Here is a 12,906-nt window from a genome sequence, read left to right as displayed (position 1 = left end):
CTTATTATTAATTTATACTCCGCCTTCTCCCCTGACAGGACACAAAATAGCTTATAGATAAAAACAAGAACCAATAAGAACAAAGAAAAAGCAATCATTAAAAACAATTAAACATTGATAGAATTAAAACTATATACATATATACCTATCCCATCGTGTAGCACTTAAATCTGTTCATTCTGCTGGCCCACTATGGTGTGGGGGAAAGACATTACATATCTGAAGGAGAAAAAGAACAAACTTTTCAAAGGCTTGTTAGTTTCTCAGTTTAAAGTTAGCGGATAATTTATTTTAAATAGATCAAATGTTTAGATTTGCTGTTCTTACATCTCAGATTAAACAGGTGTCTACCACAACACTTACAAAGATACTCACAAATCAAATACATAACTCACTAGGGACAAGCATTCCCTATATACTGTGCTGCACTATCCTCATATGTCCTATCAATATCTCCATGATCATGGCTACTTAACTATACCATCTGCACATCAATTCCTATTATAAAGTGACATACTAAGCTCTCAGAAGAAAGGGATGCATTGTGAACATGATTCATTCTTATGCCATTCCTTTTCCATTCATACTCGCCAAAGTGACTATATGGCTGAGCTTTAAGTGGCAAGAGGTGAGTTGGAGGTTCTGATTGGTGATCTTTCAGGTTTTAATTAAAGTTTATATTTTAAACTCAGGCTTAAAAAGAAATGCGTTGTATGTAAATACATTTTGCTGAGTTACATGTATTATAAATTTTGGCTAGAGCTCAGCAGCCATGGCAAGCTTCCTTTTCACTGAACTGAGAGTCAAAGAGGAAGTAAAACTCAAAAGCAGATGAAGAGTTGAAGGAACAAGGCATCACACCTGGGTTCTTCACTTTGACACCTGGGCAAAGAGAAAGAAGGCTCAAGACAGAGCTAAACTAGGATTCCTCATCACAGCAACCCCTGATAAAATGATGTGTCAGTTTTGCTATATAGAACTAGAAGACAACATTCTTTAAGACAGAAGTTTTCAACCCTTTTTGAGTCCACAGATCCCTTCACCACCTGCATTCTTTCTGCAGCACCCCTGTGGGGCTCAGGAGCCCAGTTAGATCACCCCTTGCCTGCAGAGTTGGCAGCCTCCCACCTCTTTTCGAAACCCTCCCTTGTAGAGTGTTCCTTCAGCCTCCTCTCTTCTCCCCTCTCCTTGGGAGTCCTCCAGGCAGCTGCTGGTCTCTGAGCTCTCCCCCCTGCCCCAAAGGAAGGTGCCTCCTCATGCTGCCCCACAGGAACCTGGGCAGAGGATTCCCCCAGTCCTAGTGTCCCAATGGAGACGAACCACAGGTGAATGTGAGGCCAGCACCTCAGCTTGGGAGGCAGCAGCAGGGCTGCTGCAACAACAGCTGTGGAAGCCTTTGGAAGCATCAGAAGAGGGAGAGAAGGAAAGAGGGACAGAGGCCAGTGTTGCCCGCGGCACCCTGACCACCATTCAAGGCACCCCAGGGTGCCAAGGCACACTGGTTGAAAACCACTGCTCTAAGATATCTTTATCCAAGACATCCCTGTTGGAGGGTTTAAACAGCTCAACACTGCTCACAGCTCCATGCCAAAATGCAACCAGCGATCAATTTCTGTATCAACCACTGCGGTTCCCATTGCAAGATCCCTGCATTCAACAACTATGCACATGAAACTAGGACTCCATGGTAGGAATCTTGGCCATATTTTCACTGGAAAACCCAATAAAATGCATCTCTTTGTTGCACATAAAATTCTTGAAACTTCAGACGTAGTTTGGGGCAATTGTTTCGTTGTGTAGAAATTTGCAAGGTTTGTGACAAATTTTTATATTTTCTGTTATGCGATGTACAGTATATGAAGATCTTTTATATTTGAGTGAGGAGAGCCCAATTTTCATGCTTATCACCAGATTTTAAGACAGTGACGGTAACATTCAAGGGGCCATTCATTATTTAACTTGTCGCTAATCAGAATCTGACTTTATAGATAGATTGAATTGATGATTCCCACCTATTATGACTGTAGGAAAACACAAAAGAGAATCCCGGTGAAGGATTCATATTGCTACTACATACATCACTGTTGGTGGTTTATATATTACCTGTTCAAAATGCTAGCATGTATCCTCCTATCCTAACAACACAGCTCCTGGTCAGGGCTCCAGCCAGCCAGCCAGCTATGTTCTCCTCTAGCATATGCCATTCCACTCTTCCCCTTTCCCCTTTTTCTTTTCCATCTGACACTCACCATTCTGTGACTACTGAGCATCCTCAGTCCTCACTGGGCTGCCCCCTTATGAGTGTGTGTGTGCGCGCGCACATACATTTCTGCAAACCTTGATATTCCTCTGGATATGCTGGTACCTCCCTGATGTTTCTCAGTGACTCCATTTTGGCCCTAATTCTATTGTCTCTTGCCACCTGAGTTTGCTATTGGAGTGAACTGGTTTTTTGGTAGTAGATCTGAAGTATATTCAGGTGCCAGGTGGATGAAATGTAGATAAAAGAAAGGCCCCTTCTGTAAACCACTCATGGGAGCCATAGAAAGCAAGAGAAGCAGCAAAGAAACAGAGAGGTGCGTGTACAAATGTAAACAAAACTTGCATCCATCCAACTTTAATGGCAGAACCTTTTCTGGCCTAGATCTAGGAAATGCAAAACAGCTAACATATGAGCACCCAAGAACTGCCTCGCCTTCAATATCCTGGAAAGGAAGAGCCTTTACTACTAATAATAATTTTAAAAAACACACTGGGGCATCAGACTGCTGCATTGAAGATGCAGGGCTGACACCTGGGCCCAAGCATGCAGTAATTATTGATTGGAGCCTTAACCTGAGATCTGTTGATAACATGGCTTCCTTATAATTCTCCTTGTCAGGCTAAATACCTAGTGCATTGCCTCACTTTTACCAAACTGCCCCTTACTGACATTCCTAGTTGCTAGGCAAAATGCTTGCTCCTTGCCTATGAAATCTGCTTGGGAAGCACTCAAATGACCTTATATTGATGCATCAGCTTGTTAATGCACTAGATAAGGCGCCCAACACTGTTCAATTCCTGGGGGTGAATTAGGTCACTGCGACCTCCAGAAAACACAGATAAACACACACACACACACACACACACACACACACACACACAGACACACGAGTACATATTACAATGAGCAAAGCATTATGGGGAATGAATTGCTAATTGCCAAAGGCAGTTAGACAGCTTAACAATCCCAACAGGGAAGAAACCTGTCTTCATGCAAAGCAAGGGGATTTAATGGCAGGAAGACTGATATGTAAAACTGGAATTTAAGCTTGTCATGTAAGCGCTCTGAAAATAAAGCCTCTTCCAACTTATAAGATACTACCAATCAAAAGTACATAAAATTTAACTTACTCTGCGCAAATCTTTCATGCTGAATGTACCTCTCTGCAAGGGCATTTTGCTATACTTGACTGCTGAGCTACGGGGCAGACAAACAATATGTTGATAGGAAGGAAGAGAGGCTGGGTGAATTACCACAATGCAAGAGCTACAAGGGGGTGCTCCCTTTGTACCCCCTTTTCACCCATCATGACACCCTCGGCAAACTTCATCAGGGGAATCAATTTCTTCAGGGGCTCAGGAAGTTCTCCCTATATGCTGCAGGCTTTTCAGCCTGGCCAGTTCACACACCACAGAGCTTTCAATCAACTTGCAAGCTCACTAACCCTTTCAAAATGTTCAGCCAAGCAAAAACGACATGGTCATGGTACACTCAAAATTCAGGGTAGCAGACTGGCTGTGGTTGTTCCCCCACCCCCAATACTTAATAAACACCACCATTTCCCATAAACTACACATGTACCTTTAAACTTCCTTATAAAGCTATAATGCAATGTGATAAAGCTTCTCTCTCATCCTTACTGGGTTAGTACAAACAGGCAGCGTTGTGTGTGCATGATTTGTAGTGCTGCCCAACAGACAGACAGATTTAAGGTAATACTTACAAAGAATGAATCTATGCCCCATGTACTGCAATGGCTTCTCTTGCTGATGAATGAAAGAGAAAGTTCCAGATGCATCATCATTTCACTCTCACCTGGAACTAGCCCAACGACCTTCTGAAACCGAAAGATCACCCAGATACTTAATCTTCTCTCTTTTCAAGTATTTTTTGAAACACATCGTGTTTCATTATGGTATTTTGCATCGAGTCTACAGATTTTGTACGTACAAGAAACAAAGGGATTTATTGTAGTGGCTTTTCCAGTATCGGAAAAAGCTAGCATTAATTCAAATACTGTATTTTTTGCTCTATAAGACTCACTTTTTCCCTCCTAAAAAGTAAGGGGAAATGTGTGTGCGTCTTATGGAGCGAATGCAGGCTGCGCAGCTATCCCAGAAGCCAGAACAGCAAGAGGGATTGCTGCTTTCACTACGCAGCAATCCCTCTTGCTGTTCTGGCTTCTGAGATTCAGAATATTTTTTTTCTTGTTTTCCTCCTCCAAAAACTAGGTGCGTCTTGTGGTCTGGTGCGTCTTATAGACCAAAAAATATGGCATTTATGTAAAGTTGGGAGGAGGAAGAGGTAACAAGGAAGGTAACTGGAAGAATGTTCTTCTTAATCCACAAAAGACATATGGCAATTGACAATTTGCCTAATTTTATGATTAAATATATCCTGCTTGTAGGGGATACTGTGATTAATTTTGTATTATTAGATGTTATGTGGACATGGGATGCGCAGATCTTATATGGCTCTTACATTGACATTGACATTACATTCCTACGATTATTTAGTGGTTGCTTATGAAATGTGAGAGAGAGCAGATTCAATACAGTAGAACTGTAGAATCTTAAGAGCGGGAAGGGGACCCAAGTCCAACCCAAGTCATCTAGTCCAACCCCCCTGCAATGCAGGAATCTCAGCTAAAGCATCCATGACAGATGGCCATCCAACCTCTGCTTAAAAACCTCCAGGGAAGGAGGGTCCACCACATCTCGTGGGAGTCTGTTCCACTGCCAAACAGCTCTTACTGTCAGAAAGCTTTTCCGAATGTAAGCAAGTGCATCACATTTTCTATAATCCAGGTCAACAATGTGTCAGTAAGTCATACTGAACTGAAAACACTTGGAATAACGTATATGAAGAGTTCACATAGCACCTCCAGGGAAGGTTGCAGTTCAGGTTGTCTGAACCGATATTTGTTTGTGTAAAGTACCCTTCCCCAATCTGAAGTCCTCTAGTGGTTTTGGACTCCAACTTCCAGCAGCTTTAGCCAGCAGTCAATGGTCGGGGATGATGGGAATTGTAGTCCAAATTGTCTGGAGGGCATCTGGTTGGAGAAGGTTGGTGTAAACATACCTTCGGAATTAGACAGCGTATCCTCATTCAATTCAGAGTCATGGCACAATGCTTTGCAGTTATATCTTTAACAAGAGAGAGAAGTCTGTAGGTTTACACAAAATGTTAAGGGATGCAAAGACCATGTGCTAACACACTTCACAGGAGGATTCTCTACCCATGGGCTCTGAAGAAGCCTGACAACATACAGCTGATCTATTAAATGATAGGAATACATTTGAATGGGTGCCTATAAGCAGGGGGTGGAGATCTTATTTCCAATTTTCTAGCAGTGTCTTCCTTAGAAAATGGTATATTGTTTACTATCAACTCCAGTACTAAGCAACACACTTCAGAAACATTTTTTACTGTGGCATGTCATGTTATATTGTGAGGGAAGATTATAATTTCCCATAATTAGTAAACTGAGAACTAAACTAAGTAGAGCAATACACATAACTAGCATGTGCACATGATGATTTAACTGTTTGTGTCATGCAGATACGCACTGTTCAATAGTTCCACCTTTTACATTTAATCCTGCTGACACCTGATGGTAATACTAATGTACTATTCTAATTCCCATGTCTAATAAAGGCCAAACCAAAATAAGAAGATACTCTGCTGAGTTCTGCTCAGTTATTTACCTTCAGAGACTATTTCAACCACTTGATGTGAGTTCAATGTTTAAAATTTAACTTCCCATTAAAGAGAATGATCTATTGATTTTCCCCCTTTTCTTTTCAATTAGAACCAATTTAGTTTGCTTCCATTAGAAACAGAACATTAGCAAGATATGCTTATCATGTTTAGTTCTGTACTAGCAGTTGATCCTCAAGATCTGCATTTAGCACAAGCCATTAGCGAATAGATGGCTGGGGCTGCGAAGCTCATCCTGAAGTTCGGAAAACTGTATCAGGACTGATTGCTTCTAATGTTCCTGGTGCTACTATAGAAAAAAGGTTGCAAGCATGCGGTGAATTCCATTTTTATACCAGGCAGAACTGCTGCTTGAAAGAGCAGCTTCTGCTGCACAAAAACGCTTACCTGGAAGAAAGTCCCATTGAACTCAGTGGGTCTTACTTCTAAGTAGATATGAATATGAATCATTTACCATCTGCAAATAACAACAGACCCCAGGAAGATTAGACTGCCCTTAGCCAGAACCAGGGCTTTTTCAGCCGTGGCCCCAGCCTGGTGGAATGCTCTCTCACAAGAGACCAGGGCCCTGCGAGATTTGACATCCTTCCGCAGGGCCTGCAAGACAGAGCTGTTCCGCTAGGCCTTTGGTCAGGGTTCAGTCTGACTCCTTTTCTCTTTGTATAAGAACAAGCACGAAGAAGGTTTCCCATCCCGCTCTCAGGTCCCTATAATAACAGTTGGTCCTGGCGAGTATTAACAGCTTTCAATCTTAACCTGGGGATTGTCATTTGTCCAGTTTTAACTTTAACTTTAAATTATTTGAATCAATTTTGGGATGCATTTTAATCGATTGATTGCTTGTTTTTATGCATATTGTATTATTTATATGATGTTAGCCGCTCTGAGCCTGGCTCCAGCCGGGTAGAAATGAAATCTTCATCTTCTTCTTCTTATTATTATTAGAATTGGAAGGGACCCTAAGTCCCACCCCCTGCAATTCAGGCATCTCAACATGTGCTCCTCCATCCAATCTGAAACCATACTGGACCCTGCTTAGCTTTGCAAATGTGCCAGCAATTTTATTGCTGCACTACCGGGGGTGGGGGTAGGGTTAGGATTGCATTGTAAACTCTAGTTAACAAAGGATTTCAGGGTGCTGGCACATTTAGACTTTTAAAATTAGTTATCAAATAAGTCTCCCTAAAGGGAATGGGCTGGATGGCAGGATGGGGTGTAGGGAATTTGGCCTCTATAACAGACTTCGAGGTCTAGTCACTGAACTTGCTACTGAGAAACAAATAATGTATAAGCAGGTCTTATTAGAATTGAGGAAAGAAGTTTTCAGGTGGCTACATGTCCTGAAATATTTGGCATAGTTCTGATGGCACACTCGGGGGGCGGGGGGGGGGGGAACTAATCAACCCATTTCACCAGATATATCATCTACAAAGGGACCGTTGAAAAGATGTGCTGATTAAAGTACAGTGGTACCTCAGGTTAAGTACATAATTCGTTCCGGAGGTCTGTTCTTAACCTGAAACTGTTCTTAACCTGAGGTACCACTTTAGCTAATGGGGCCTCCTCCTGCTGCTGCGCCGCCGGAGCACGATTTCTGTTCTCATCCTGAAGCAAAGTTCTTAACCCAAGGTAATATTTCTGTGTTAGCGGAGTCTGTAACCTGAAGCGTATGTAACCTGAAGCATATGTAACCTGAGGTACCACTGTACAGTTCACCCCATCTGTCCTATTAATGCTGGCATAGCAGTGACAGAGTGAAAAACTGCACCATTTCACCAAACTGTACTTTAAAGTATTACCAAAAGCACTGATGAGAACACTGGTATGAACTGGAACTATAATAATCGCCTCTACAACAAAACACAAAAACATTTCTGTAGCTAAATCTCAACTCTGCTAGGCAGAACTATCAGATAAGGTGATCGGAAAGGACTAACACCTGTGAATAATTTCCAAAGTTTTCCATCTCTCACATCAAGCAATGGCTACAAAAGGCTGTTTCAAACTGTTGTTCGTTTTTCAGTACTTACAATAAATCTTTGTTTCTGTAGCAGTTTTTAGCTGGACCTCATCTGCATGTCATTCAGTACTAGTGCAGGCCATTAAATTGGAGTCCAGTCAAGTATTTCTAAAGATATTGAGTACAGTGCTGTTAAATGAGTTTCTATCCTGAAATATAGAAGCTTTTCATGAAAGGGAAGGAGGAATTTTTAGAACTTGGCATTACTGAATTTGATGCTTTCTTTTGTGGGGTCGTTAATCAAATCCACATTTTAGCGCTTATTCTAGTTAAAAAAATATCAGGCTAGTAGAAAAATTGGGATCTGCCTAATGCTGTTATAACAGCCTCCACCACAAATAAAAGTAAGAGTTGCTTCCTTTCCCTGGCTCACTTTCTGTGCCATTTCCCGCAACACAGAATCATATAATCACAGAATTGTAGAGTTGGAAGGGGCATGAGGGTCATCTAGTCTAACCCTCTGCGATGTCAGGCTTGAACCCACAACCCTGGGATTAAGAGTCCCATGCTCTACCGACTGAGCTGTCTGACTCTCGTTAACACCAATTAAAGATTCAAATAATTTTATTTTGCTTTCTGATTAGTTTTAACATGATTTAGAGTCCAGACTAAATAGATGCTGGCAAAGTGGTTTACATGGTGGTTATCATCTTTTGGAGGAGAAATGGAAGTTCCTATTCATAGGGAGCTCTGTAGTGTAGCAATGGGCTTAAATTTTGTGCACACCAAACTGCATTTAAATCTGAAAGGGGATCAAGTGTACATTAACTGTAGGTCAATTTATGGCCATGAGATAGATAGATAGATAGATAGATAGATAGATAGATAGATAGATAGATAGATGATAGATAGATAGATAGATAGATAGATAGAGATAGATAGATAGATAGATAGATAGATAGATAGATAGATAGATAGATAGATAGATAGACAGACACACACTAAGAGAGGAACTACTGCGGGATTCTATTTGGTTTTACATTTCATTACATATACTACTGATCAGGCTGCCACACCAACTTTAAAGTTTCTATGAATTGTGCATCAACCTTACAAAAGAAATCAAATGCGTAGTTTGATTCTGTCAGTCTGATCCTCAGCATGTTTGCTTCAGAGGTAAGTCCCGCTGAGTTCAGTAGGACTAATGTCCTAGTGAACTGATGAAGACTTAAGCATTCCTAAGCAAAAGACTTAAGCATTGTGCTTTAAACCTTTAATGATTCATCACCATCCTTCTGGAGGTTCTGCTCTGAAAGCCCACTGAAATGTATGGGAATGTACAATAGCTGCAGCATGCAACTCTCGTGCAGTTTTCTCCAAAGGACTCTGCCCCTTGCCCCTTGGTTCCCTATTATAGAAACTACTGACTCCAAGCCAGTTTCCCACTGAGAATCGGCCCAGCTGCCCCTGAAGGTGTGATTGACAGAATCTTTGAGTTAACAGTAGTTGGGGGTTCAGTGGGAATCCAGTGAGGGACCCAAATCTGGGCCTGGGAGCTCCCAGAATGGATTTTAAACGGCCTTTTGAAGGTTTATTTCTTCAAAATAAAACTGGTCAGCTCAACCATGCATTTCTTTACATGCCCAATGGAACATGTAGTTTTGCCTTGCATCTCAGTGGTAGCTGCTTTGCCTACAGAAGACCCCATATTCAGTTCCTTGCACCTCCCATTAAGAAAGACCTTGGCCTGAAACCTTGGAGTCAGTCAAACTGCCACAGTAGATAGCAGGAGTGAGCTACACGGACAAAAGTCAGACACAACATCAGGTAGCCTTGCACATCCTGTTCTCTTCTCTACCTTCACAGCAGCCGCTGACTATGACTATGGACAAAGTCAAAATACCAATGGAAAACAAAACAAAACAAAAAAGTATGTTAAACATTTGTATTTCAGTTTTTGTTTGTTGGTTTGTTTTTTGAAAACTGAAATAATATTTTACCACATGGGGAAGCAAACAAAAATAAGTAGAGAAGGAAGTTTTATTTTCAGTATGGAGGACAGCATTGTAAACAATGAGGACCTTTAAAAACTATGTACAGCAATTGCAGTTTCACAATATTTTTTCCTTTTAAAAAAGGTTGGGTAAATAAATATTTACAGAGAAGTATACAGGAGGCGCCTTGGAAGTTGATTTTAAGTGAACACAAAACACAAGTTAGTACAGTTTGTGCATTTTGCATCTAATGGGAACATTTGTTTTTAATGGCAGCATAAGGTAGTTTGCAGATTTCTAAGTGAAATCATTGAAGTGACTGTCTCAATGGGTCTTCTGTCACTGACCCCAATAAGAGTTCTGCCATTGATTTTAATGTGCAATGTTCTGGAGCTCCAGCTCCTCACTAGGAAGCAGATTTGACCTACTGAGTTGAACATGTCTGATGCTTTTCCGGACCGGATTCTGCATTGCCCCCACAACCAGCATCCCTGAAAGAACAACTGAGCATGCAAAATTCATAGCACCACTGCTGTACAGTTGTATATTTCAAAGTGGTTTCACTCCCCTGGACTCCTGAGCCAGCTCAATGAGAATGCATGATGGCTGGGTTTGCTCAGTCCTCTTAGAGCAGGATCGCTCTAAGAATTTCAGGAGAAGGCTTCAGGTTTAAATTGTATGGGGATGGTGTCATTACCTTTATTCAAAACCAAATCGTATAGCAGACTAAGCACTCCTGTGCACACTTACTAAGGAGTAAGCCACATTTTAACTCAGCGAGTGTTACTTCCAAGTAAAGGTGCATAGAAGTACATTGCACAGTACAATTCGAAGGCTCACACAATCAACTTTTTGACATCATCTGGTAAGCAAATATCCACTGAAAACTTATATCAGAATGGCTTCTCCAATTGGATTTCCCCAGAAACTGTTCTGGATCAATTGGAACCTGGGGTCATTTTCATACGTCCTTCCCAGAATAGGTAGGGATCACTCTTTAAAAACTGTCACATAAGCACCAGCTATCAGCATGTCACATGTTGGTCCTAACAAATTACTATAGAGAGAACTATGACCTGTGACTAGATCCAACTGTATAAACTCTGCTATTCCTGGAAAGATGGTTTTTAATATTCTACCTCTTCCAAATATTATTTCAAATGCCTCTTAGAACAGTTGTAGAGAAAAAGGTTTCTCTCCAGATGTATTGTCCCGGTTGCTTCTTTTTGTGTTGCTTACATTATTTGTGGACTATAGCAAGCAGCTGTTAGCTGCTGATAGCTCTTGAGTGGACTAATCAACGCAGGAAAACAACTTATTTTCAGACAACAAAATCTATTTTATAAGCACCTAGTTTAAGTGGCATTATTGCTGAGAACTGGTAACACCCAAAGTTCCTGTAAGATGATAGTGCTGGGGAGACTGCGCTTATAGTCCTTGTTACAACAACTGTCCAAGATCCAGCATTTCATTTTCAAAATATTTTGTTGAAAGTTTTGACTTTTGCTCTAATACAATACAACCAAGCAGGAAACATTAGCAGACATTCAGGAAAATAAGCCAGAACAACTTTAAACTTACCACATCCAGTTTGGGGAAAGAAAAAAAGAAAAAACACCCAGCGTGTGTATGAATGGCATCTTTAAAGTAAGAGAAAGCAGAGTTTATCTTTATTTTCATAACTTAAAAAAAAAAATTAACCTGAAAGCAAATAGTCAGTCTTTATCTTACATTTAAGCGCTCTAGGGAAAAATCCCCTCTTCACAAGAATTGCTTTTAAATTTTGAAGTAAAATGCTTTTTAAACAAAAATACTGTGCAACATCAGCACTACTTTTCTCTCTTAAATATTCAAATAAATAAAATAACTTGTTCTATTTTTTGTCAAGGTTTTTTCTCTCTCATTTGTTTGTTGTTTTCAGTCACTTCTACTGTAAATCAGTTCCAGTTTGACCTGGGCTTTTATATATATATATACGCACACACAAACTCATACAACACTTAAAAGAAAGGGATTTTTTAAAAAATAAAATAAAATGGAAAGGGTATCTTTGTATTGCACAAGCTTAGGGAATCCCCAAGACTTCTCTGAGCAAGTGCCAGCAGGCGTTCCACAGTCCAGGCTCCTGTGTGGGATGAGACACAGGCATGAAAGGATCAGGCAATGAGAGGAAGATCAGAACATCCTGGCTATTCTTGGTTGGCTTCTTCCAACAGTTTTCTTGAAGGATGATGGATTCAGAATCTAAGTGAGCGCAGGACCGTTATCTGCAGAAGGAGAGGCAATGAAAGGGAAAACTAAAAAAGCAACCCTCATACAACAGGCAGAACACACGGGGCGGGGTCTGCTGCGCCAACACCCCCTCTTTGCACATTCAGTGTATTCCTATTGAACAGAGTCCACAAACAAGAATGGAAGTGCTCATATGCCTGAAACAGTTGCACAGAAGAGTGAATTTCAGCAAGTATATATGGGTGTGCTGAGGTGAAAACTCCTCCTGGTGACTTTCCAACTATTTTTTTAAAAAAATGCAGGAGCCCTGTGCTTTATTGCCTCTAGGAGCAAAGATGAAAGCCAGCACTATACACTTTGCTGCAACAAGGAACGGCAATGCTGTAGTTCAGGACAACTCTGTGACTACAAACCTAAGGACTGCAAACCATAAATGGCAATCATAGCTGTGTTGGTTTAATGTTGGAATCAAATGAAAAACTTGCAGTTTATCCTTGGCCTAAATCGCCTGCTACAGGATTACGTTGACACCAACACCTCGGCCTATGAGCTGCTAAAAATAGCCACAATGACTACTTCTCATAAAAGTACATGACACCACCATCACCATTCTGTATACATGCACACATGCACACCCACACCTCATAGTTGAAACATTTGCTGAAGGACAATATTGAATTCTGAAACCAAGAGGAGTAAGAAAGGATTTTCATACTGTGCACCAGCCAAATTCAAAC

The 12,906-nt window shown here is 40.9% G+C and overlaps 1 protein-coding gene across 3 annotated transcripts in view; it reads right to left on the bottom strand.

Annotated features, from left to right (window-relative positions):
• The window catches only part of DPF3 (double PHD fingers 3), a 182,721-nt gene that overhangs the window by 18,697 nt on the left and 151,118 nt on the right, over positions 1-12,906 (bottom strand). For 2 of the 3 annotated variants that reach the window (XR_003706047.2, XM_077927461.1), the window contains one exon: positions 9,966-12,204. The exons of the other annotated variant lie outside the window; for it this stretch is intronic. Coding sequence is in view for 1 of the 2 variants with exons in the window: in XM_077927461.1 (XP_077783587.1) it covers positions 12,182-12,204 (23 nt within the window). In the remaining variant the exon portion in view is untranslated. Of the gene's footprint in view, positions 1-9,965; positions 12,205-12,906 lie in introns of those variants that run through there. 3 annotated transcript variants of the gene reach the window in all.

Source organism: Podarcis muralis, chromosome 1, assembly GCF_964188315.1.
Source record: "Podarcis muralis chromosome 1, rPodMur119.hap1.1, whole genome shotgun sequence".
Lineage (NCBI taxonomy): Eukaryota > Metazoa > Chordata > Lepidosauria > Squamata > Lacertidae > Podarcis > Podarcis muralis.
Note: the sequence above shows the minus strand (reverse complement) of the source record. Positions and strands in the feature narration are given on the sequence as shown.